Source organism: Triturus cristatus, chromosome 2_1 (genome assembly GCF_964204655.1).
Source record: "Triturus cristatus chromosome 2_1, aTriCri1.1, whole genome shotgun sequence".
Classification (NCBI taxonomy): domain Eukaryota; kingdom Metazoa; phylum Chordata; class Amphibia; order Caudata; family Salamandridae; genus Triturus; species Triturus cristatus.
In genome coordinates this window covers 4,814,117-4,840,030 of record NC_140581.1, presented here as the reverse complement: position 1 = coordinate 4,840,030, position 25,914 = coordinate 4,814,117, and the positions used below count along the sequence as shown (strand labels likewise).

The window sequence follows — 25,914 nt, the reverse complement described above, 5'->3', positions numbered from 1 at the left end:
GTCTCCCCTCATATACCAGTTATGACTCGCCCTGGCCCTCTCCTCATATACCAGTTATGACACATCCAGGTCTCCCCTCATACACCAGTTATGACACACCCAGGTCTTCTCCCCTCATACACCAGTTATGACACACCCAAGTCTTCTCCCCTTACACACCAGTTATGACTCACCCTGGTTCTCTCCCTCATACACCAGTTATGACACACCCAGGTCTTCTCCCCTCATACACCAACACACCCAGGTCTTCTCCCCTCATACACCAGTTATGACACACCCACTTCTCCCCTCATACACCAGTTATGACACACCTAGGTCTTCTCCCCTCATACACCAGTTATGACACACCCAGTTCTCCCCTCATACACCAGTTATGACACACCCAGGTCTTCTCCCTCATACACCAGTTATGACACACCCTGGTCTTCTCCCCTCATACCCCGGTTATGACACACCCAGGTCTTCTTCCCTCATACACCAGTTATGACACACCTTCTCCCCTCATACACCAGTTATGACACACCCAGGTCTTCTCCCTCATACACCAATTATGACACACCCGGTTCTCCCCTTATACACCAGTTGACACATCCTGGTCTTCTCCCTTTATACACCAGTTATGACACACCCTAGTCTTCTCCCCTCATACACCAGTTATGACTCACCCAGGTCTTCTCCCCTCATACACCAGTTATGACACACCCAGGTCTTCTTCCCTCATACACCAGTTATGACTCACCCAGGTCTTTTCCCCTCATATACCAGTTATGACACACCCAGGTCTTCTTCCCTCATACACCAGCTATGACACACCCAGGTCTTCTCCCTTCATACACCAGTTATGACTCACCCAGGTTTTCCCTCATACACCAGCTATGACACACCCAGGTCTTCTCCCCTCAAACACCAGTTATGACTCACCCAGGTTTTCCCTCATACACCAGTTATGACACACCCAGGTCTTCTTCCCCTCATACACCAGTTATGCAACACTCCGGTCTTCCCTCATACACCAGTTTTGACACACCCTGGTCTTCTTCCCTCATACACCAGTTATGAATCACCCAGGTGTTCTTCTCTCATACACCAGCTATGACACACCCAGTTCTCCCTTAATACACCACTTATGACACACCCAGGTCTTCTTCCCTCATACACCAGTTATGAATCACCCAGGTCTTTCCTCATACACCAGTGTTGACACACCCTGGTCTTCTTCCCTCATACACAAGTTATGACCCACCAGGTCTTCTTCTTCTCATACACCAGCTATGACACACCCAGTTCTCCATACACCAGTTATGACACACCCAGGTCTTCTTCCCTCATACACCAGTTTTGACACACCCTGGTCTTCTTCCCTCATACACCAGTTATGAATCACCCAGGTCTTCTTCTCTCATACACCAGCTATGACACACCCAGTTCTCCCTTAATACACCAGTTATGACACACCCAGGTCTTCTTCCCTCATACACCAGTTATGAATCACCCAGGTCTTCCCTCATACACCCTGGTCTTCTTCCCTCATACACCAGTTATGACTCACCCAGGTCTTCTTCTCTCATACACCAGCTATGACACACCTTCTCCCCTCATACACCAGTTATGACACACCCAGGTCTTCTCCTCTCATACACCAGTTATGACACACCCAGGTCTTCTCCCCTCATACACCAGTTATGACTCACCCAGGTCTTCTCCCCCATACACGAGGTATGACTCACCCAGTTCTTCTCCCCTCATACACCAGTTATGACTCACCCAGGTAGTCTTCCCTCATACACCAGTTATGACACACCCATATCTTCTCCCCTCATACACCAGTTATGATTCACCCAGGTCTTCTCCCCTCATACACCGGTTATGACACACCCAGGTCTTCTCCCCTCATACACCAGTTATGACTCACCCAGGTCTTCTCCCCCATACACCAGGTATGACTCACCCAGTTCTTCTCCCCTCATACACCAGTTATGACTCACCCAGGTAGTCTTCCCTCATACACCAGTTATGACTCACCCAGGTCTTCCTTCATACACAACTTATGACACACCCTGGTCTTTTTCCCTCATACACCAGTTATGACAAACCCAGGTCTTCTTCCCTCATACACCAGTTATGACACACCCAGGTCTTCTTCCCTCATACACCAGTTATGACACATGCAGGTCTTCTTCCCTCAAAAACCAGTTATGACAAACCCTGGTCGTCTCCCTCATACACCAGTTATGACTCACCCATGTCTTCCCTCATACACCAGGTATGACTCACCCAGGTCTTCTTCCCCCATACACCAGTTATGACACACCCAGGACCTCTCCCCTCATACACCAGTTAAGACACACACAGGACTTCTCCCCTCATACACCACTTATGACACACCAAGGTCTCTCCCCTCATACACCAGTTATGACACACCCAGGTCTTCCCATCTCATGCACCAGTTATGACACACCCAGGTCTTCTCCCTCATACACAACTTATGACACACCCAGGTCTTCTCCCCTCATACACCAGTTATTACACACCCTGGTCTTCTCCCCTCATACACCACTTATGACACACACCCAGGTATTCTCCCCTCATACACCAGTTATGACAAACCCAGGTCTTCTCCCCTCTTACACTAGTTATGACACACCCACTTCTCCCCTCATACACCAGTTATGACACACCCTGGTCTTCTTCCCTCAAACACCAGTTATGACACACCCAGGTCTCCCCTCATATACCAGTTATGACTCGCCCTGGCCCTCTCCTCATATACCAGTTATGACACATCCAGGTCTCCCCTCATACACCAGTTATGACACACCCAGGTCTTCTCCCCTCATACACCAGTTATGACACACCCAAGTCTTCTCCCCTTACACACCAGTTATGACTCACCCTGGTTCTCTCCCTCATACACCAGTTATGACACACCCAGGTCTTCTCCCCTCATACACCAACACACCCAGGTCTTCCCCCCTCATACACCAGTTATGACACACCCACTTCTCCCCTCATACACCAGTTATGACACACCTAGGTCTTCTCCCCTCATACACCAGTTATGACACACCCAGTTCTCCCCTCATACACCAGTTATGACACACCCAGGTCTTCTCCCTCATACACCAGTTATGACACACCCTGGTCTTCTCCCCTCATACCCCGGTTATGACACACCCAGGTCTTCTTCCCTCATACACCAGTTATGACACACCTTCTCCCCTCATACACCAGTTATGACACACCCAGGTCTTCTCCCTCATACACCAATTATGACACACCCGGTTCTCCCCTCATACACCAGTTGACACATCCTGGTCTTCTCCCTTTATACACCAGTTATGACACACCCTAGTCTTCTCCCCTCATACACCAGTTATGACTCACCCAGGTCTTCTCCCCTCATACACCAGTTATGACACACCCAGGTCTTCTTCCCTCATACACCAGTTATGACTCACCCAGGTCTTTTCCCCTCATATACCAGTTATGACACACCCAGGTCTTCTTCCCTCATACACCAGCTATGACACACCCAGGTCTTCTCCCTTCATACACCAGTTATGACTCACCCAGGTTTTCCCTCATACACCAGCTATGACACACCCAGGTCTTCTCCCCTCATACACCAGTTATGACTCACCCAGGTTTTCCCTCATACACCAGTTATGACACACCCAGGTCTTCTCCCCTCATACACCAGTTATTACACACCCTGGTCTTCTCCCCTCATACACCACTTATGACACACACCCAGGTATTCTCCCCTCATACACCAGTTATGACAAACCCAGGTCTTCTCCCCTCTTACACTAGTTATGACACACCCACTTCTCCCCTCATACACCAGTTATGACACACCCTGGTCTTCTTCCCTCAAACACCAGTTATGACACACCCAGGTCTCCCCTCATATACCAGTTATGACTCGCCCTGGCCCTCTCCTCATATACCAGTTATGACACATCCAGGTCTCCCCTCATACACCAGTTATGACACACCCAGGTCTTCTCCCCTCATACACCAGTTATGACACACCCAAGTCTTCTCCCCTTACACACCAGTTATGACTCACCCTGGTTCTCTCCCTCATACACCAGTTATGACACACCCAGGTCTTCTCCCCTCATACACCAACACACCCAGGTCTTCTCCCCTCATACACCAGTTATGACACACCCACTTCTCCCCTCATACACCAGTTATGACACACCTAGGTCTTCTCCCCTCATACACCAGTTATGACACACCCAGTTCTCCCCTCATACACCAGTTATGACACACCCAGGTCTTCTCCCTCATACACCAGTTATGACACACCCTGGTCTTCTCCCCTCATACCCCGGTTATGACACACCCAGGTCTTCTTCCCTCATACACCAGTTATGACACACCTTCTCCCCTCATACACCAGTTATGACACACCCAGGTCTTCTCCCTCATACACCAATTATGACACACCCGGTTCTCCCCTCATACACCAGTTGACACATCCTGGTCTTCTCCCTTTATACACCAGTTATGACACACCCTAGTCTTCTCCCCTCATACACCAGTTATGACTCACCCAGGTCTTCTCCCCTCATACACCAGTTATGACACACCCAGGTCTTCTTCCCTCATACACCAGTTATGACTCACCCAGGTCTTTTCCCCTCATATACCAGTTATGACACACCCAGGTCTTCTTCCCTCATACACCAGCTATGACACACCCAGGTCTTCTCCCTTCATACACCAGTTATGACTCACCCAGGTTTTCCCTCATACACCAGCTATGACACACCCAGGTCTTCTTCCCCTCATACACCAGTTATGCAACACTCCGGTCTTCCCTCATACACCAGTTTTGACACACCCTGGTCTTCTTCCCTCATACACCAGTTATGAATCACCCAGGTGTTCTTCTCTCATACACCAGCTATGACACACCCAGTTCTCCCTTAATACACCACTTATGACACACCCAGGTCTTCTTCCCTCATACACCAGTTATGAATCACCCAGGTCTTTCCTCATACACCAGTGTTGACACACCCTGGTCTTCTTCCCTCATACACAAGTTATGACCCACCAGGTCTTCTTCTTCTCATACACCAGCTATGACACACCCAGTTCTCCATACACCAGTTATGACACACCCAGGTCTTTTTCCCTCATACACCAGTTTTGACACACCCTGGTCTTCTTCCCTCATACACCAGTTATGAATCACCCAGGTCTTCTTCTCTCATACACCAGCTATGACACACCCAGTTCTCCCTTAATACACCAGTTATGACACACCCAGGTCTTCTTCCCTCATACACCAGTTATGAATCACCCAGGTCTTCCCTCATACACCCTGGTCTTCTTCCCTCATACACCAGTTATGACTCACCCAGGTCTTCTTCTCTCATACACCAGCTATGACACACCCAGTTCTCCCTTCATACACGAGTTATGACACACCCAGGTCTTCTCTCATACACCTGTTATGACTCACCCTGGTCCTCTCGCTCATACACCAGTTATGACACACCCAGTTCTCCCCTCATACACCTGTTATGACACACCCAGGTCTCCCCTCATACACCAGTTATGACACACCCAGTTCTCTCCTCATACACCAGTTATGACTCACCCAGGTCTTCTTCCCTTATATACCAGTTATGACACACCCAGGTCTTCTCGTCTCAAACACCAGTTATGACACACCCAGTTCTTCCCTCATACACCAGTTATGACTCACCCAGGTCCTCTACCACATACACCAATTATAACTCACCCAGGTCTCCCCTTATACACCAGTTATGACACACCCTGGTCTTCTCCCCTCATACTCCAGTTATGACACACCCAGGTCTTCTCCCCTCATACACCAGTTATGACACACCCAGGTTTTCTTCCCTCATACACCAGTTATGACTCACCCAGGTCTTCTCCCCCATACACCAGATATGACTCACCCAGGTCTTCTCCCCTCATACACCAGTTATGACGCACCCAGGTAGTCTTCCCTCATACACCAGTTATAACTCACCCAGGTCTACCCCATCAAACACCAGTTATGACTCAGCCAGGTCTTCATACACCACTTATGACACACCCTGGTCTTCTTCCCTCATACACCAGTTATGACAAACCCAGGTCCTCTTCCCTCATACACCATTTATGACACACCCAGGTCTTCTTCTCTCATACACCAGTTCTTCTTCCCACATACACCAGTTATGACAACCCAGGTCTTCTTCCCTCATTCACCAGTTATGACACATGCAGCTCTTCTTCTCTCAAAAACCAGTTATGACACACACTGGTCTTCTCCCTCATACACCAGCTATGACTCACCTAGGTCTTCCCTCATGCACCAGGTATGACTCACCCAGGTCTTCTTCACCCATACACCAGTTATGACACACCCAGGACTTCTCCCTTCATTCATACACCAGTTATGACAAACCCAGGTCTTCTCCCCTCTTGCACCAGTTATGACACACACCTAGGTATTCTCCCCTCATACACCAGTTATGACACACCCAGGTCTTCTCCCCTCATACACCACTTATGATTCACCCAGGTCTTCCCTCTCATACACCAGTTAGGACACACCCAGTTCCTCTTCCCTCATACACCTCTTGACGCACCCAGGTCTTCTCCCCTCATACACCACTTATGACACACACCCAGGTAGTCTCCCCTCATACACCAGTTACGACACACCCAGGGACGATCCCCACATACATCAGTTATGGTAGACTCATCCTCTTCCCTTCACACCCAGAGACCTACACCCAAAGGCCAGCTGTGACATATGATGTTGTTTCCTCAGACACAAGAGCAGCTTTGGTGCTGGTTGGGTTCTTTTAGACTCACACAATGACAAGATCTCCCAGTGCGAGGACCTTTTACTGTTCTTTAGAGCTCTGCTTCCTTCTCATTTAATGCCTCCTCCTGAGCTCTCCTACCATCTAAACATTAAGCGTGTTCCTTCTTTATGCGGTTAGAAGCGTGTGCTCTCAGCGCACGGATTTCAAATACACCTTGCTCTTCTGCAGTTTAATTAAAGTCTTTTGCTTCAACAGGGAGAAAACTTGGAGCAGAGGCCAAAAAAGTGATTTGGCAAGGAATTGCAGACCGCATTCATGCCCTGGGGCTCCGGCCCAGAACACGAGCTGCTTCAGCAAAGAGGTGTCGAGAAGTTAAGAGTCGAAGGAATAAAAAACAGCAATTCATCTTTAAAACCTTCAAGGAATGTGAGCCAGGCTCCAGCCCAAAGACCCAGCAAACTCCAGCCGAGCCAGAGATGAAAAAGGCCCCCCGCGAGGATGTGGGACGATCTGCAAGAGGAGCCGAGAGTCAGAGCCTGTGTAAGACTTTCACATCCATGATGCGTTGATCACCAAAGATATGCTAGTGTGTGCATGTACCTTAGGGCTGTTTAACATCAGAGCTCTGTCATCAGACACGTGTCCACATCAGTATAGATCTGAGAGGTGATTCATAACAGAGCCCTGTCTTGATACACCTTGTTATGTGTATCGATCTGAGAGGTGTTTCACTTCAGAACCCCTTACCATATACCTTGTTATGTGTATAGATCTGTGTTTTACTTCAGAGCCCTGTCAGCACACACCTGGTCATATATATAGATCTGAGAGCGTTTTCACTTCAGCGCCCTGTCCCCGTACACCTCATTATATGTACAGATCTGAGAGGTGTTTCACTTCAGGGCCCTGTTACCATACGCTTCATTAAGGGGCTGATTATGATGTCGGTCAGAAAGGCTCCGAAAGGCATTCGGTTTGTCTGAATCTGATTCGGAACCCGCTTTTCCAACTGACTCGGAAACACATCCGACCGATTGATTGCAATAGTCAGAAAACGTTTGGTCATTCCTACTCGGTTCCGATCGACATTCGGAGAAACAGAGTCGCTCGGAGCCGAATCGTACAGGTCTAAGGACCCCGTTTCCGAATGACGTATTAGATGTCAGATTTGGACAGCCTTTCCGAATAGGTTTGTCCGACACGGATCTGCTGTCAAAATCAGACTTTGGGGGCCTGTGGCAGGCCCCCCTTCACCTGGAGACCTCCGGTTGGTGCCCGTGGGGGTCCCCATGGGTACCTTCGTTCCAACCATGCAAAGTGTGGCAGGCAGCAAGGGGTGCCTGCCACAGGGTGCAAGGTTTTCTGCAACCACCCCTTTTTTCAACGGAAGCCTGTGTTGTCAGTCAGAACACAGGCTCCCATTGAAGTCAATGGGAGTCTGGCCGAATGGTGTTCGTAAACATCATAAGTGGTCGGTCAGACTCCCCAAATCCAATTCGGTCAGAAATTATTCTGAGACCGAGTTGGTCTGAATACTTTCCGACTGACATCGTAATGAGGCTCTATGTATTTAGATCTGAGAGGTATTTCACTTCAGAGCCCTGTTACCATACACTTCATTACGGGTATAAATCTTTCCTTTCAGAGCCCTGTTACCATACACCTCGCTGTCTGTATAGATCTGACAGTGTTTCACATCAGAGCCCTGTCACCACACACCTTATTATGTGTATAGATCTGAGAGGTCTTCCACAAATGAGCCCTGTCACCACACAACTTGATATGTGTATCTATCTGAAAGGTGTTTCACATCAGAGCCCTGTCACCGCACACCTCATTATGTGTATCAATCTGAGAGGTGTTTCACATCAGAGCCCTGTCACCGCACACCTCATTATGTGTATCGATCTGAGAGGTGTTTCACATCAGAGCCCTGTCACCGCACACCTCATTATGTGTATCGATCTGAGAGGTGTTTCACATCAGAGCCCTGTCACCGCACACCTCATTATGTGTATCGATCTGAGAGGTGTTTCACATCAGAGCCCTGTCACCAGACACCTCATTATGTGTATAGATCTGAGAGGTGTTTCACATCAGAGCCCTCTCACTACACACAACTCATTATGTGTATCGATCTGAGAGGTGTTTCACATCAGAGCCCTGTCACTACACACCTCATTATGTGTATCGATCTGAGAGGTGTTTCACATCAGAGCCCTGTCACCGCACACCTCATTATGTGTATCGATCTGAGAGGTGTTTCACATCAGAGCCCTGTCACCGCACACCTCATTATGTGTATCGATCTGAGAGGTGTTTCACATCAGAGCCCTGTCACCGCACACCTCATTATGTGTATCGATCTGAGAGGTGTTTCACATCAGAGCCCTGTCACCAGACACCTCATTATGTGTATAGATCTGAGAGGTGTTTCACATCAGAGCCCTCTCACTACACACCTCATTATGTGTATCGATCTGAGAGGTGTTTCACATCAGAGCCCTGTCACTACACACCTCATTATGTGTATCGATCTGAGAGGTGTTTCACATCAGAGCCCTGTCACCACACACCTCATTATGTGTATAGATCTGAGAGGTGTTTCACATCAGAGCCCTGTCACTACACACCTCATTATGTGTATCGATCTGAGAGGTGTTTCACATCAGAGCCCTGTCACTACACACCTCATTATGTGTATCGATCTGAGAGGTGTTTCACATAAGAGCCCTGTCACCGCACACCTCATTATGTGTATCGATCTGAGAGGTGTTTCACATCAGAGCCCTGTCACTACACACCTCATTATGTGTATCGATCTGAGAGGTGTTTCACATCAGAGCCCTGTCACCAGACACCTCATTATGTGTATAGATCTGAGAGGTGTTTCACATCAGAGCCCTGTCACCAGACACCTCATTATGTGTATCGATCTGAGAGGTGTTTCACATCAGAGCCCTGTCACCAGACACCTCATTATGTGTATAGATCTGAGAGGTGTTTCACATCAGAGCCCTCTCACTACACACCTCATTATGTGTATCGATCTGAGAGGTGTTTCACATCAGAGCCCTGTCACTACACACCTCATTATGTGTATCGATCTGAGAGGTGTTTCACATCAGAGCCCTGTCACTACACACCTCATTATGTGTATCGATCTGAGAGGTGTTTCACATCAGAGCCCTGTCACCGCACACCTCATTATGTGTATCGATCTGAGAGGTGTTTCACATCAGAGCCCTGTCACCAGACACCTCATTATGTGTATAGATCTGAGAGGTGTTTCACATCAGAGCCCTGTCACTACACACCTCATTATGTGTATCGATCTGAGAGGTGTTTCACATCAGAGCCCTGTCACCAGACACCTCATTATGTGTATCGATCTGAGAGGTGTTTCGCATAAGAGCCCTGTCACCAGACACCTCATTATGTGTATAGATCTGAGAGGTGTTTCACATCAGAGCCCTGTCACTACACACCTCATTATGTGTATCGATCTGAGAGGTGTTTCACATCAGAGCCCTGTCACCAGACACCTCATTATGTGTATCGATCTGAGAGGTGTTTCGCATAAGAGCCCTGTCACTACACACCTCATTATGTGTATCGATCTGAGAGGTGTTTCACATCAGAGCCCTGTCACCAGACACCTCATTATGTGTATAGATCTGAGAGGTGTTTCACATCAGAGCCCTCTCACTACACACCTCATTATGTGTATCGATCTGAGAGGTGTTTCACATCAGAGCCCTGTCACCAGACACCTCATTATGTGTATCGATCTGAGAGGTGTTTCACATCAGAGCACTGTCACCGCACACCTCATTATGTGTATCGATCTGAGAGGTGTTTCACATCAGAGCCCTGTCACCGCACACCTCATTATGTGTATCGATCTGAGAGGTGTTTCACATCAGAGCCCTGTCACCAGACACCTCATTATGTGTATAGATCTGAGAGGTGTTTCACATCAGAGCCCTGTCACCGCACACCTCATTATGTGTATCGATCTGAGAGGTGTTTCACATCAGAGCCCTGTCACCAGACACCTCATTATGTGTATCGATCTGAGAGGTGTTTCGCATAAGAGCCCTGTCACCGCACACCTCATTATGTGTATAGATCTGAGAGGTGTTTCACATCAGAGCCCTCTCCCTACACACCTCATTATGTGTATCGATCTGAGAGGTGTTTCACATCAGAGCCCTGTCACCGCACACCTCATTATGTGTATCGATCTGAGAGGTGTTTTACATCAGAGCCCTGTCACCGCACACCTCATTATGTGTATCGATCTGAGAGGTGTTTCACATCAGAGCCCTGTCACCAGACACCTCATTATGTGTATCGATCTGAGAGGTGTTTCACATCAGAGCCCTGTCACCGCACACCTCATTATGTGTATCGATCTGAGAGGTGTTTCACATCAGAGCCCTGTCACCAGACACCTCATTATGTGTATCGATCTGAGAGGTGTTTCACATCAGAGCCCTCTCACTACACACCTCATTATGTGTATCGATCTGAGAGGTGTTTCGCATAAGAGCCCTGTCACCAGACACCTCATTATGTGTATCGATCTGAGAGGTGTTTCGCATAAGAGCCCTGTCACCGCACACCTCATTATGTGTATCGATCTGAGAGGTGTTTCACATCAGAGCCCTGTCACTACACACCTCATTATGTGTATCGATCTGAGAGGTGTTTCACATCAGAGCCCTGTCACCAGACACCTCATTATGTGTATCGATCTGAGAGGTGTTTCACATCAGAGCCCTGTCACTACACACCTCATTATGTGTATCGATCTGAGAGGTGTTTCACATCAGAGCCCTGTCACCAGACACCTCATTATGTGTATCGATCTGAGAGGTGTTTCGCATAAGAGCCCTGTCACCGCACACCTCATTATGTGTATCGATCTGAGAGGTGTTTCACATCAGAGCCCTGTCACCGCACACCTCATTATGTGTATCGATCTGAGAGGTGTTTCACATCAGAGCCCTGTCACCGCACACCTCATTATGTGTATCGATCTGAGAGGTGTTTCACATCAGAGCCCTGTCACTACACACCTCATTATGTGTATAGATCTGAGAGGTGTTTCACATCAGAGCCCTGTCACTACACACCTCATTATGTGTATCGATCTGAGAGGTGTTTCACATCAGAGCCCTGTCACCAGACACCTCATTATGTGTATCGATCTGAGAGGTGTTTCGCATAAGAGCCCTGTCACCGCACACCTCATTATGTGTATCGATCTGAGAGGTGTTTCGCATAAGAGCCCTGTCACCACACACCTTGTTATGTGTATCGATCTGAGAGTTGTTTAACTATAAACATGTTGATGTGTACTGATCGAGGTATGTCTTCCTAAATGTCTTTATATATTCATAGTCCTTGAAACCGGGACACTGCAAAACATATCTTTTACATTTCGAAGCCACGTTACTATAGGCATGCCCGGACGTCTCATACTCTGTCCTTTGGAGCTTGTTAACATGTTAACAGACCGTCTATGTGCTTGAATACTCCGTGCACATACAAATCGAAAGGACCTCCAGGCACTACCTATGACTGGAGCTAGAGAAGTTGACAGATTCTGAAATGTACACAGAAAGCAGGTCTCTAGCTGTGTGCTGAAGGTCACTGTATCTGCAATAACTTGAATGTAGGCACGTCAGGGGTTGCGTATGAAGAGAGAGACATAGGCACAAGGTGCCTTACTATGCAGACGTCTGGGAGCAGCATAGCTTTGATTCACTTTTGGGTAGGGCTGGCTGTATGCGCTTCCTTCAGGAACAGTGCATGTCCGGGAGGATTGGTGCCATTGGAATGCGTAAAGGACATTTCTAGCATTGCTTATCTGAGGAGTGTTTTCTAGCGTACCTTATCTGAGGCATGTCCTACACTCTGTGCTGCCTGTTGAAGAGGGGTCCTCCAGAGCATGCTCAGACATCGCAGGTTCGAAGGCCCTTTATATCAACATCTCTTCTCTCTTTCCAATGCAGCAGCCTTGGCGCAGCCACAGAAGGGGAGTGACCAGCCTGATCCAAGTCATTCTGCATTGAAAGGCATCTGGACTGTGCGCTTAGTCCGACTCGGTAAGACATCAAGATAATGAAGCGAACTCTTTGGCAGTGAAAGGTAGTGTTTTAGGCATTATTTGCTGGAGGGCATTGATTCATTTGAAGGTAAGAAGAGCCTTGTGCTGGAAAAGGCAGCATTCGGCCATTGGAGGGTGGCCAGTCAGGAACCAGTAAAGCTAGGTTGTTGGTGGTAGCTACGTTATTGACAAACACAAAGAGATGATGGACGGAGCCCCGAAACCTTTCAGACACTCACCCCCAGTCACAGATCTGAGTTGAATCCATCATTGTTCTTTAGCTCACTTCGCCACCTCAGTTCAGACCCAGCTATGTGCAAATCAGTCTTGACCCTGTGCCTCATGGAAACAGTCCAGCCCAAACTGCCAAGCCAGGTCTTCCCTGGACCGGAAACAAGCATCCTGGGACCGGTTTCGGGGTAACAGCCCTCATCAGCCAGGATAGCTTGACTCCAGTGGCAAAGTGAGCAAGGGACCCACGTCTGAAATTACCCTGCCAACTTAGGGTGAACGAAGCAAACACAAGGAGATGATGGACGGAGCGCTGAAACTTTTCAGATACTCAGCCCCAGTCACAGATCTGGGTTGAATCCATCATCATTCTTTAGCTCACTTCGCCACCCCAGTTCAGAAACAGCTATATGCAAATCAGTCTTGACACTGTGCCTCATGGGAACAGTCCAGTTAGCAGGGTATGCCCAGACGTGGGTCCCATGCTCACTCCACCACTGGATTCAAGCTAGCCTGGCTGATGAGGGATGTTACCCAGAAACCGGTCCCAGGATGCTTGTTTCCGGTTCAGGGAAGACCTGGCTTGGCAGTTCGGGCTGGACTGTTCCCATGAGGCACAGGGTCAGACTAATATGCATATAGCTGTGTCTGAACTGGGGTGGCGAAGTGAGCTAAAGAATGATGATGGATTCAACCCAGATCTGTGATTGGGGGTGAGTGTCTGAAAAGTTTCAGCGCTCCGTCCATCATCTCCTTGTGTTTGCTTAGCTAGATTATTGGCGACATTGGTCTCGGGGGCGTTCAAATATAGCCTGTTTTGAGAATCTACCTCAGATGCACGATAACGCAACAGCTGCCAGAGGTAGTGATTGCCGTGATGTGAACCAGTGGGCTTTCTGTGCACATATTGTTGCAGATGTTATTAGCATCTTCTTGATCACCTCGACCCAAAGGTCATGAGGTGTCTTTGATTGTTTTGACCTCACTTCGAATTGGTTCAAGGAATAGAGCATCTCTTAAGAACATTGATAGATTACTCAACACGCTTGTCCTTAATTGAATAATGTAGAAAAGATGCATCTCTTGCAGATTTGTTTTGAGTCAGAACTTATGCCTTAAGATTTATTTAATGTGATGAGGTGAGTCTATTCAGGCGAGGATTCATGTGATACGATGAGGTGAGTCCGTTCAGGGGATGATTCATGTAATTCAATGAGGTGAGTCCATTCAGGGGATGATTCATGTAATTCAATGAGGTGAGTCCATTCAGGGGATGATTCATGTAATTCAATGAGGTGAGTCCATTCAGGCGATGATTCATGTAATATGTTGATGTGAGTCCGTTCATGTGATGATTCATGTGATACGATGAGGTGAGTCAGTTCAGGCGATGATTCATGTGATACGATGAGGTGAGTCCGTTTAGGCGATGATTCATGTAATACGATGAGGTAATTCTGCTGAGGCGATGATTCATGTTATACTATGAGGTGAGACCGTTCAAGCGATGATTAATGTAATACGATGAGGTGAGTCTCTTCAGATGATGATTAATGTGATTCAATGAGGTGAATCAGTTCAAGCGATGATTAATGTAATACAATGAGATGAGTCCGTTCAGGTGATGACTCATATAATACGATGAGGAGAGTCCGTTCATGCAACGATTCATGTAATACCTCCTCTGGTATCTCCGTGTGTCTGGTCCGATCATCATCTGATTCGATTTACTCTTCGATGTATTCTTTCTCCTAAACCCCAACTAATTGAGAATCAATTGTCCAGAAATTGGAGAGGAGCAGACATGGACCATTTTCGGACTTGCCTAATGAGCACCTCCCCCTCTACATTAGAAGACTTTCAGACCCAGGCAGAGAGCATTAAACTATGGTTGAAGTTGGCCAGTGATCATGTCGCCGCCCTCAAAAAAACTAAGACCGTGAGACCTCACGACGCTCAACGGTGGTTCTCGGAAGATCTTAAATTAAAGAAACTTGAACATAGGCAAGCAGAACGCCAATGGCGTCGTCACTACCTCCCAGATAAAAAAGTCCTATTTAGTCCTGATGAAAGAATAACTAACTATTCCTCGCAAAAAATTATTAATGCATCTAATAAATCCAAAGAGATTTTCTCTATAGTTTACTAACTTTCAAAACCTGATAGTCACGCCAAAACCTGTCCCTTCTCAATCTCTATGTGACTCTCTTAATTCATATTTTATAGAGAAGATAGCCACCATCAAGGCTAGTATCTCTTCTGTGGTCAGTGCTCATCATGACCCTAATAGCGATCTAAGCCCACATCGTCTTTCTTTACCGAATCCCTCCTATTTCGGAGGAGACTTTTTTGAATTTATTAAATAAGGTCACTTTGGGCTCTCCCTTGGACTGTTGTCCCCCTCATATTCTTCGGGAAGCCTTCAATATATGCCCAGACTCTCCCAGATCATTTATGAATAACTAGCTTGAGCATGGTATTGTCCCGGATTCTTTTAAAAGGGCTGAAATTATTCCAATCTTGAAGAAACTGGGCACCGACCTGTCGGTTCTCAGCATCTATCGCCCCATCTCTTTGCTGCCCTATCTGGGAAAGGTTTTAGAGACCCATGTAGCTAACTGCCTGAGCTCTTTTGTTGAACACTTCCAGGTCTTAGACACTCACCAGGCCGGCTTTAGACCTGCACACTCAACCGAGTAAGTCATCCTTACTGTTATGGATGTGCTCAGAGAGGGGGCGGACATCCTGGATCTCACAGCAGCTTTTGACACGGTCGATCATGGTATCTTGATCGACCGTGTCAGCAATGCTGGAATTCAGGGTCTGGCTCTGAAGTGGCTTTCCTCCTTTCTGAGCAATTGGTCCCAAGCGGTACGCCTTGCCAATTTCTCTTCCAACAAAAGAGATATTACATGTGGGGTTCCTCCGGTGTCTTCTCTTTCCCCACTCCTTTTTAATCTTTATCTACTTCCTTTCATTCATTCATTGAGGAAAAGGAATGTTGGAATTTTTAACTACGCAGACGATCTTCAGCTGGTGTTTAATGTTAATTCCTCTCCCTCATCTGAGTCCAACATTCAAGACACGATGGTTTTTATAAGTGACTGGATGAACAAAAACCAGTTGAAGTTGAACCCGGATAAAACTGAGCTGATTCTAACTGGTGGCTCAGCAAATCCATGGCATTCTAATTTTTGGCCCCCTAAACTTGGTAATCCCCCTGTGCCAGCTGCCTCGTCTAAGAGTCTGGGGATCATTATCAGTAATGACTTGTCTATGAAGGCTCAGATCAACTCGGTCGTCTCCGCTCGATTCTTTCAGCTGCGCAGACTCAAGAAGATCAGTAGATTCTTGAGCAGGGAAGCTATGATTCTGGCCACTCTAGCTCTAGTGAGCTCTCGCTTGGATTATGCCAACTCACTGTATGTCGGCATACCAACTAAGGCGCCTCCAACTAGTTCGGAACCAGGCGGCCAGGCTGATCTTTCATCAGCCTAAATGGCATCATGTTAGCCCATCAATGAAAAGCCTTCATTGGCTTCCAGTGAGCAAGCGCTGTGCTTTTAAGATGGGTTGCACCATTTTTAAAGCACTACATTGTAACGGTCCGGTTTTTATTTCGGCCCGCTTGCACCGCTATACTCCCTCTCGTAATCTTAGATCCTCTCACTTGAATCTGTTGGAAGTTCCTTCAGCCAAGCGAAAGAAGCATGGCGGACTAAGGTTCTCTGTCCTTCCTCTGCAATTTTGGAACTCCCTCCCGGCGGAGATCAGGTCTTTGACTTCTCTTGCCCAGTTCAGGAAACAGTTAAAGACTTGGTTGTTCATTCAAGCATACACTGATTAAAGCAAACCCCCTGCCATTGCCGCAATCCTTATCTGAGCGCCAAGAAACCGTTGGTGTATGTGCCCTTAAAAAATGCTTTTAACATAACATACGATGAGGTGAGTCCGTTCAGGCGAGGATTCATGTAATACGATGAGATGAGTCAGTTCAGGGGATGATTAATGTAATACGAAGAGGTGAGTCCGTTCAGGCGAGGATTCATGTAATACGATGAGGTGAGTCAGTTCAGGCGAGGATTCATGTAATACGATGAGATGAGTCAGTTCAGGCGAGGATTCATGTAATACGATGAGATGAGTCAGTTCAGGGGATGATTAATGTAATACGATGAGATGAGTCAGTTCAGGCGAGGATTCATGTAATACGAAGAGGTGAGTCCGTTCAGGCGAGGATTCATGTAATACGATGAGGTGAGTCCGTTCAGGCGAGGATTCATGTAATACGATGAGGTGAGTCCGTTCAAGTGATGATTCATGTAATACGATGAGGTGAGTCCGTTCGGGCGAGGATTCATGTAATACGATGAGGTGAGTCCGTTCAAGCGATGATTCATGTAATATGATGAGGCGAGTCCATTCGGGCGATGATTCATGTAATACGATGAGGTGAGTCCGTTGATGTGATGATTAATGTAATATGATGAGGTGAGTCCGTTTGGGCGATGATTCATGTAATACAATGAGGTGAGTACTTTCAGGCGATGATTCATATGATACGATGAGGTGAGTCCGTTCAAGCCATGATTCATGTAATACGATGAGGTGAGTCCGTTCAAGTGATGATTCATGTAATACGATGAGGTGAGTCCGTTCGGGCGAGGATTCATGTAATACGATGAGGTGAGTCCGTTCGGGCGAGGATTCATGTAATACGATGAGGTGAGTCCGTTCAAGTGATGATTCATGTAATACGATGAGGTGAGTCCGTTCGGGCAAGGATTCATGTAATACGATGAGGTGAGTCCGTTCGGGCGATGATTCATGTAATACGATGAGGTGAGTCTGTTCAAGTGATGATTCATGTAATACGATGAGGTGAGTCCGTTCAAGTGATGATTCATGTAATACGATAAGGTGAGTCCGTTCAAGCGATGATTCATGTAATACGATGAGGTGAGTACTTTCAGGCGATGATTCATGTAATACGATGATATAGTTCTGTTCAGGCGATGATTCATGTTATACGATGAGGTGAGTCCGTTCAGGCGATGATTCATGTAATACGATGAGGTGAGTCCGTTCGGGCGATGATTCATGTAATACGATGCGGTGAGTCTGTTCAAGTGATGATTCATGTAATACGATGAGGTGAGTCCGTTCAAGTGATGATTCATGTAATACGATAAGGTGAGTCCGTTCAAGCGATGATTCATGTAATACGATGAGGTGAGTACTTTCAGGCGATGATTCATGTAATACGATGATATAGTTCTGTTCAGGCGATGATTCATGTAATACGATGAGGTGAGTCCGTTCAGGCGATGATTCATGTAATACGATGAGGTGAGTCTGTTCGGGCGAGGATTTATGTAATACGATGAGGTGAGTCCGTTCGGGCGAGGATTCATGTAATACGATGAGGTGAGTCCGTTCAAGTGATGATTCATGTAATACGATGAGGTAAGTCCGTTCGGGCGATGATTCATGTAATACGATGAGGTGAGTCTGTTCAAGTGATGATTCATGTAATACGATGAGGTGAGTACTTTCAGGCGATGATTCATGTAATACGATGATATAGTTCTGTTCAGGCGATAGCTTCCAGCAGATGAGAGGAATCTCTGAAAAGTGGCTTACTGGGGGTGAGTAGACACAGAATATTAAAAGAGCCAGGAAATATATGTAAAGTAGGAAAGCATAGAAATGAGATCCGAGCCTAGGAGTCTGAAGCACAGACTCAGTTGGGCAGTAATTTCAGAAAGAATGAGAGCAGGTGTCTTCGAAGCGGCTTATTCTCATCAGTTGTAATATTGATAGATTCAGCGACGGGTGGGGCGGGCAGACAAGTGCTTTGGAAGTTACGATTAGACATAGTATTGGGATGCAGTTTTGACATCAGAGATAAGGATGGACAGCTTGTCTCTGAAGGGACCAGGCCAGCTTTGAAATGTGTTCCAAGGCCACAGACATGGTTCTGCGAGACGACAGTGACAGGTCGTTGTAGGTGATATTTCTGTTGTGCTGGGGGTGAGAGGCAGAAGAAAGTGTAATAAGAATTGAACCTCTGAAGGTAACGAAAGCTCATAAACTCGACTCTGAAAATACCCCATTCGTGTACATCAAAAGGCTACAGAAAGCAGCTGAGGGGCTGAGACTTAAAAAAAAAAAAGCTTAGTGGTAAGAAGGTGTCCTCTCCTACCCCCAGCACTCTTGTAAGTGTGGGCAATAGACGCGGAGCCTGAGCGGTAGTGACGTGCAGGCTGGGTTATGCCTATGGGGATGGCGTGGAGGCTGGACGCCTGGCTACTGTTTGTAGAGAGCAGTGAAAACGAGCAATTGTGGGAAAGCTTTTAAGATGGTGAAAGGATATGAAATTAGCTCGGAGAAACAATGCATTTTGGCAATAACTATATTACAATGAGCGAACTGCTGTTTAATAGACTGGTATTAATTATTGGTGTTCAACAGAATAAACACAATACAGATGTGCATTCTACACAAACGGATCTCTGCCTTTCTGAATATTACACGGCAGATGTGCCTGGTTTGCAGATGTGAGCTGAATTCTATTACATTGTATATTCATGCATGAAAGCATGCTAGGAATGACAGCAACTCTCATCTCAGCCTGGATGGCCGTGGTCACGGTGGTGTCCGCCCTGTGCTCAAACCGCGGACATTTGTAAAATGAGAACGAATATATGGGAATACCTGAAATGATCTTTGACAAACCTCAGTAATGAGCAAATGCAATGGATGTCAATGGTCTGATGCCGCCTGGAAGAGGAATCCGTGGGGATCTACCATTCTACCCCCGCTCTTGGTTCACCAAGTGTTGGAGCACTGGACCTGAGGAGCTGTATGTACAATTCACAGTTACATATATATATATTCACTGAAAAAACCATAGGTTTCACACATGTTATAGTTAGCTGGACATTTTACTCATAAAAAACCAATGAAATTTCCCCGTTATAGTTAGTGCAGGCAACTATAACTCACGCGACCGCAATCCTCTGCTGATGCCAATACTGTATTTAGACACTTATTTGCCCATGTCTTCTTCCATTAAATTTTAGCTATACATATATTACAAATATTTTTTTTTCATAAAGACACATATGTCATCAGCAGAGGATTGCGGTCGCGTGAGTTATAGTTGCTTGCACTAACTATAACGGGGGAATTTCATTGGTTTTTTATGAGTAAAATGTCCAGCTAACTATAACATGTGTGAAACCTATGGTTTTTTCAGTGAATTTGCAAGGTTTTTTAAATGCTAATTCCTAACTATAACGTGTGTGAAACCTATGGTTTTTTCAGTGAATTTGTACGGTTTTTTAAATGCTAAGTTACTTTACGCCGTTCGTGGCGTGCGCGCCCACTTAACGCAGTTCGTTCCGTGCGCGCACGGTGCGCTTCGCGCACCGCGCACCCACTTTACGCAGTTAGTGCCGTGCACGCACGGTGTGCCCACGTTACGCTGGATGGGCCATGTACGCACAATGCGCTTCGCGCACCGTCCGCTCACGGAGGACATATTATGTACTTCGTTGTGAAAGGTAATCGAATAAATGTTCCGTTTTATGATATGCCATGCACAAAAGGTGTCCTACGGGCACCTTTTGCACACGGGGGTGGGAAAGTGTGGATACTTTTTTTTTTATAATTATTTTTTACCGTACGCGTACGGTAAGCGTAATCGGCGTTTTTTCGAAAAAAATTTACATTCAATTTTTGGCCTTGGGGGTTCTTTTGGGACACCTTGAACAATGCTAGGTGGTTGGGAGCTGTCTAACCTGCCCCTTTACATGTTTTCACCCTTTGTTTTTCCTCCACCCCTCAGAGTGCGAGAGAGAAAATGGCGGCCGCCGCTTCCTGGTTTCGACCGATTCGAATGTTTACTAAGATCTAACAGCCAATCAGAATCGCACTCGCGCACGGCACCGTACGCGTACGGTAAGCTTACCGTAAGCGCACGGTAAGCGCACCGTAAGCTGCCACAGATATATATATTGATTTAAATGCTATTTTCTCAGGAACTACTGAACAGATTTACACCAGACCTACAAAAGGCACTTCCTTGAACTGTAGACTACCTCTCTGCCAAATTTCAAGTAACTCTGTTCGGGCTGTAGCTGTGTCTAAAGGTCCTATGGAAAAATGCATGGGAAAAAACGCGTTTTGGGACCCCCCTTTTTTCTCAGCCCCCGCTTGACGAATCCCCCCGAGACTTTCAGGGTAGGAGCGGAGCGTAGCGCCCCATTAGTTTTGAAAATTTCGCGAGGATTCGTCGACCGGCGCCAAAGTTATTCCAAATAGAATGTTGCGGTTTTCCTATGGAAACAGGGTCCTAACTATAACTACCTACTGGCGACCGCCAGTAGGTAATACAACTTGTATAAGAGTAACAGGAATATGTATAGATCTCCATTTGGTTCTGTAAAGAATGAAATTACTAGGGCCTCTCTTTGTAAGCCGAGGCGCGCCCCTCTAAGCCTCTCTCGCATTGATCCCTTCTTGACGATCTATTTCGTCTCCCTTACCTGCTCTGAGCTCCACCAATCACGAGATCCGCAGCTCAGGTGTACATTGCCCCCGTCGATGACCAGGTGAAGGGCGCTGAAGGACTCCAGCATTGTTTGAGGTTCAGACAAGAAGTCGACTTTAATGCTCCTCTCCGCTCTGCTCTTCCAAAGAACTATAGCGCTCTAAATCTTCTGTCAAGCGGTTCCCCCTGGCATGAATCCTTAGCAAGCGTAGCCTTTCTTCACTCCAAGCCGATACACTGAGCACCACTAGATTGGGGATAAGCAGTGGAAGCAGGAAATGCTGCCGTATCAAACGCTTCTTCAATCAAGTTTCTTGTAAAGCGCGACTACTCCCCCGTTAGGGTCTCAAGGCGCTGAAGGGGAGGGGGTGGGTCTGCGCTTCATTCGAAGAGCCTGGTCATGAGGTCCTTCCTGAGTGCGGCAACGATGGTGATTGCCTGAGGTGCAGAGGCAGGGAGTTCCAGGTCTTGAGGTCCTTCCTGAAGTGCGGCAGTGATGGTGATTGCCTGAGGTGCAGAGGCAGGGTGTGCCAGGTCTTGAGGTCCTTCCTGAAGTGCGGCAGTGATGGTGATTGCCTGAGGTGCAGAGGCCGGGTGTGCCAGGTCTTGAGGTCCTTCCTGAATTGAGGCGTCGATGGTGATTGCCTGAGGTGCAGAGGCAGGGAGTTCCAGGTCATGAGGTCCTTCCTGAGTGCGGCAGCGATGGTGATTGCCGGAGGTGCAGAGGCCGGTTGTGCCAGGTCTTGAGGTCCTTCCTGAATTGAGGCGTCGATGGTGATTGCCTGAGGTGCAGAGGCAGGGAGTTCCAGGTCATGAGGTCCTTCCTGAGTGCGGCAGCGATGGTGATTGCCGGAGGTGCAGAGGCCGGGTGTGCCAGGTCTTGAGGTCCTTCCTGAATTGAGGCGTCGATGGTGATTGCCTGAGGTGCAGAGGCAGGGTGTGCCAGGTCTTGAGGTCCTTCCTGAAGTGCGGCAGTGATGGTGATTGCCGGAGGTGCAGAGGCCGGGTGTGCCAGGTCTTGAGGTCCTTCCTGAATTGAGGCGCCGATGGTGATTGCCTGAGGTGCAGAGGCAGGGAGTTCCAGGTCATGAGGTCCTTCCTGAGTGCGGCAGCGATGGTGATTGCCGGAGGTGCAGAGGCAGGGAGTTCCAGGTCTTCGCAGCGAGGCAGGAAAAGGAGCTTTTCATAAAAGAACTGGTATTTGGGCAGTTTGAGCGGTTACTGATCTGGTCGTCAAGACGCACGGAAAGTTGGAGAGAGTCTTACGCTACATTGAGTTAACATTGCTGTTGTATGAACGTTCAAGCGTAGACTCGTACGTTAATGCCTGCGACGGCTCCATAATGAGGAACTGGGAAAAGTATGGAAAAGGCGCCAGAGAGGCTCCACCGAGAGGGTTTCCTCCACTGTTCTTTCAAAGTGACTCCATAGTAAGTAATAGTTGCACATAAATGTGAGTGCAGGATTCCACCCGTGCAGTGTCTGCTCTTGCTTCCCAACATTGACATGATATTTACAAGGGAAATGTATAGCACCTCCTTCTTGTATAGTTGTCTGATGACTGTCACAAGGTTCAGACACATCCATGGCCTTGGTACCGCATGCACCGCTTGTGGCACCTGCTGGATCGTACCATTCCATTCCATTCAATTGGATACCTCATTTCGTCACCTTTGCTGCAGTAACCGTTCCTGTAAGATCAAGTGTATTTTGCGCTTTTAGCCTGATATCCTGGTTTGCAGCACAATTCTCAGGCTCTTAGTGGGTTGGTGACGCTGGTCCTTCTTTGAAGAAGGAGAAGCAAGGAATATTGTGTTGTTGTTTTTCTGGGAATAATTGTGTATAATTATTGCTCAATGCTTATCTTATAGAGACGCTGCTCAACAGAGTTTGACGCAGTAGGTAAAGTTACTTTTTTTTTTTATTTGTTAATTGGCGGTTTGATATACCATCAGTCACACTGGTTGATATCAGAGTTCCTTACATTGGAGTAACGCTCAAATCTGATAGAAACTTCTAGCCGCAGATTCCTTACCTTAGAATATTCTCCAGGCATCAGACTGGATACTGACATGTTCGAGAGCAGTACACCTGCATGCCAATAGGGGGCATCGTCTGCACGGAAGCTATCCCAGTATGCTAACGACAGTTCTTTGCTTTCCACGCCCGTCAACACCAATCCAGAGAAGTGCTACTCCCAGTCTTTTTCGACTGACCTTTTTTAACGTTTTGTCGAGAGTTTTTCGAGACTTTGTCTCCTTGTGCATTAAGGATGTCTGCTAGGAAGGCTGGTTTCAAATGTCAGTGACGGACCCACATTGGGTGCGCCTCTGGTGCTTGGAGTGCAACCACGATGCTAACACCTGTGTTGACTGCCATGCCATGCACCCCAAGGCTTTGAGGGAGCGTTCCCTCAAGCTCCTTGCTGCTTGATGCTGCTACGCTCACGATCTCGGTCGAGAGGTAGGTCCAGAGATCAGTCAAGGAGCCACTCCAAGCACTTGTTGTCACGGTCGTCAGGAAAATCAGGTAAGTCCCACCGGCACTAGACATGCAAGAAGTCAGAGAGATCTTCAACTTCACCACAGCTGCTGAAGTCATCTGGCGAGGCAGCGTCAGCAGTCGAGGCCTAGCTATGTGGTGCAGCCTGTTTCTGGATCATCTCCGCACCTCCCAGAGTTTCCGGGAACTAGAGCACCCCCCGCCAAGCTATGCAAGTTTTATCAGGCCAAGCACCTCCTATTTGGGCGGCCTGTCCCTGCTGCAGCACCTTTGGGCCCTGCAGACTCAGGAGGACCCTTTCTTGTCTTCCACTGTCTGGTTCGCCTCCGGCGCCAGTCAAGCCCTGTGGATTCGTAGCGATGCCGGTCGAGCCACTTCGACCTTCTCCGACGTCTGCTCCAGTGCTGACGCCATCCACATCGTCATCGCCGACTCGGAAACAGAGCAGCGCTGGCAGCGGACACACTCCCCATGACGGAACCAGTGCCTTATGCATATGATAGGCCTGGTTTGGAGAACGAATGGGAGGGGTCTGCAGACCCTTATGGGTACCAGTTAGAAGAGACGGAGGACAACTGGCCCGAGGATCTGGCACTTGCTAGTGGACTGGACACCTCCCCAGACACTGGCCGGGTCTCCCCATACCGTGGCTACAGAGGAGGGGGACTCTTTTGCAGTTGTGGTGTGAAGGGCGGCTGAGGTCTTGGACCTTATGCTACCCTCAATCAATCAATCAATCAATCAATGTATTTGTAAAGCGCGCTACTCACCCGGAGGGTCTCAAGGCGCTAGGGGAAGGGGGTCCGCTACTGCTCGAACAGCCAGGTCTTGAGATGCTTCCTGAAGGAGAGGTGGTCTTGGGTGAGGCGGAGGTGGATGGGGAGGGAGTTCCATGTCTTGGCTGCCAGGTAGGAGAACGATCTTCCTCCCATGGTGGCTCTTCGAATGCGTGGAACGGCGGCGAGGGCGTGGCTGGAAGATCGTAGCTGGCGGGTGAGAGTATAGAAGATCAGGCGGTTGTTGAGGTACCTGGGGCCCAGGTTGTGGAGGGCTTTGTGTGCGTGGGTGAGCAGTCGGAACGTGATTCTCTTGCTGACGGGGAGCCAGTGAAGGTCTTTCAGGTGTCCGGAGATGTGGCTGTGTCGGGGGATGTCTAGGATGAGTCTTGCGTAGGCGTTCTGGATGCGTTGAAGTCTTTTCTGTTGTTTGGCTGTGGTTCCGGTGTAGAGGGTGTTGCCGTAGTCCAAACGGCTGGTGACGAGTGCCTGGGTTACTGTCTTCCTGGTTTCGGTGGGGATCCATCGGAAGATCTTTCGGAGCATGCGTAGGATGTTGAAGCATGATGATGAGACGGCGTTGACTTGTCTGGTCATCGAGAGGGAGGAGTCCAGGATGAAGCCCAGGTTGCGTGCGTGGTCTGTTGGTTTGGGTGCGCTGCCCAGGGCGGGGGGCCACCAGGAATCGTCCCAAGCGGAGGGTGATGGTCCGAGGATGAGGACTTCCATTTTGTCGGAGTTCAGTTTCAGGCGGCTGTTAGTCATCCACTCGGCTACGTCTTTCATCCCTTCGTGTAGGTTGGTTCTGGCGGTGGTTGGGTCATTGGCGAGGGAGAGGATCAGCTGGGTGTCGTTGGCGTAAGAGATGATGTTGAGGTTGTGTCGGCGTGCGATGGCTGCGAGGGGGCTCATGTAGACGTTGAA

The 25,914-nt window shown here is 47.9% G+C and overlaps 1 protein-coding gene across 4 annotated transcripts in view; it reads left to right on the top strand.

The window, feature by feature from the left end:
* The window catches only part of LOC146863590 (uncharacterized), a 298,140-nt gene that overhangs the window by 176,649 nt on the left and 95,577 nt on the right, over positions 1 to 25,914 (top strand). For 3 of the 4 annotated variants that reach the window (XM_085627586.1, XM_085627589.1, XM_085627590.1), the window contains 2 exons: positions 7,062 to 7,346; positions 12,830 to 12,922. In XM_085627586.1, coding sequence (XP_085483712.1) covers positions 7,062 to 7,346; positions 12,830 to 12,922 — 378 coding nt within the window. The remainder of the gene's footprint in view (positions 1 to 7,061; positions 7,347 to 12,829; positions 12,923 to 25,914) is intronic. The other variant, XM_085627591.1, reaches the window with a different exon arrangement.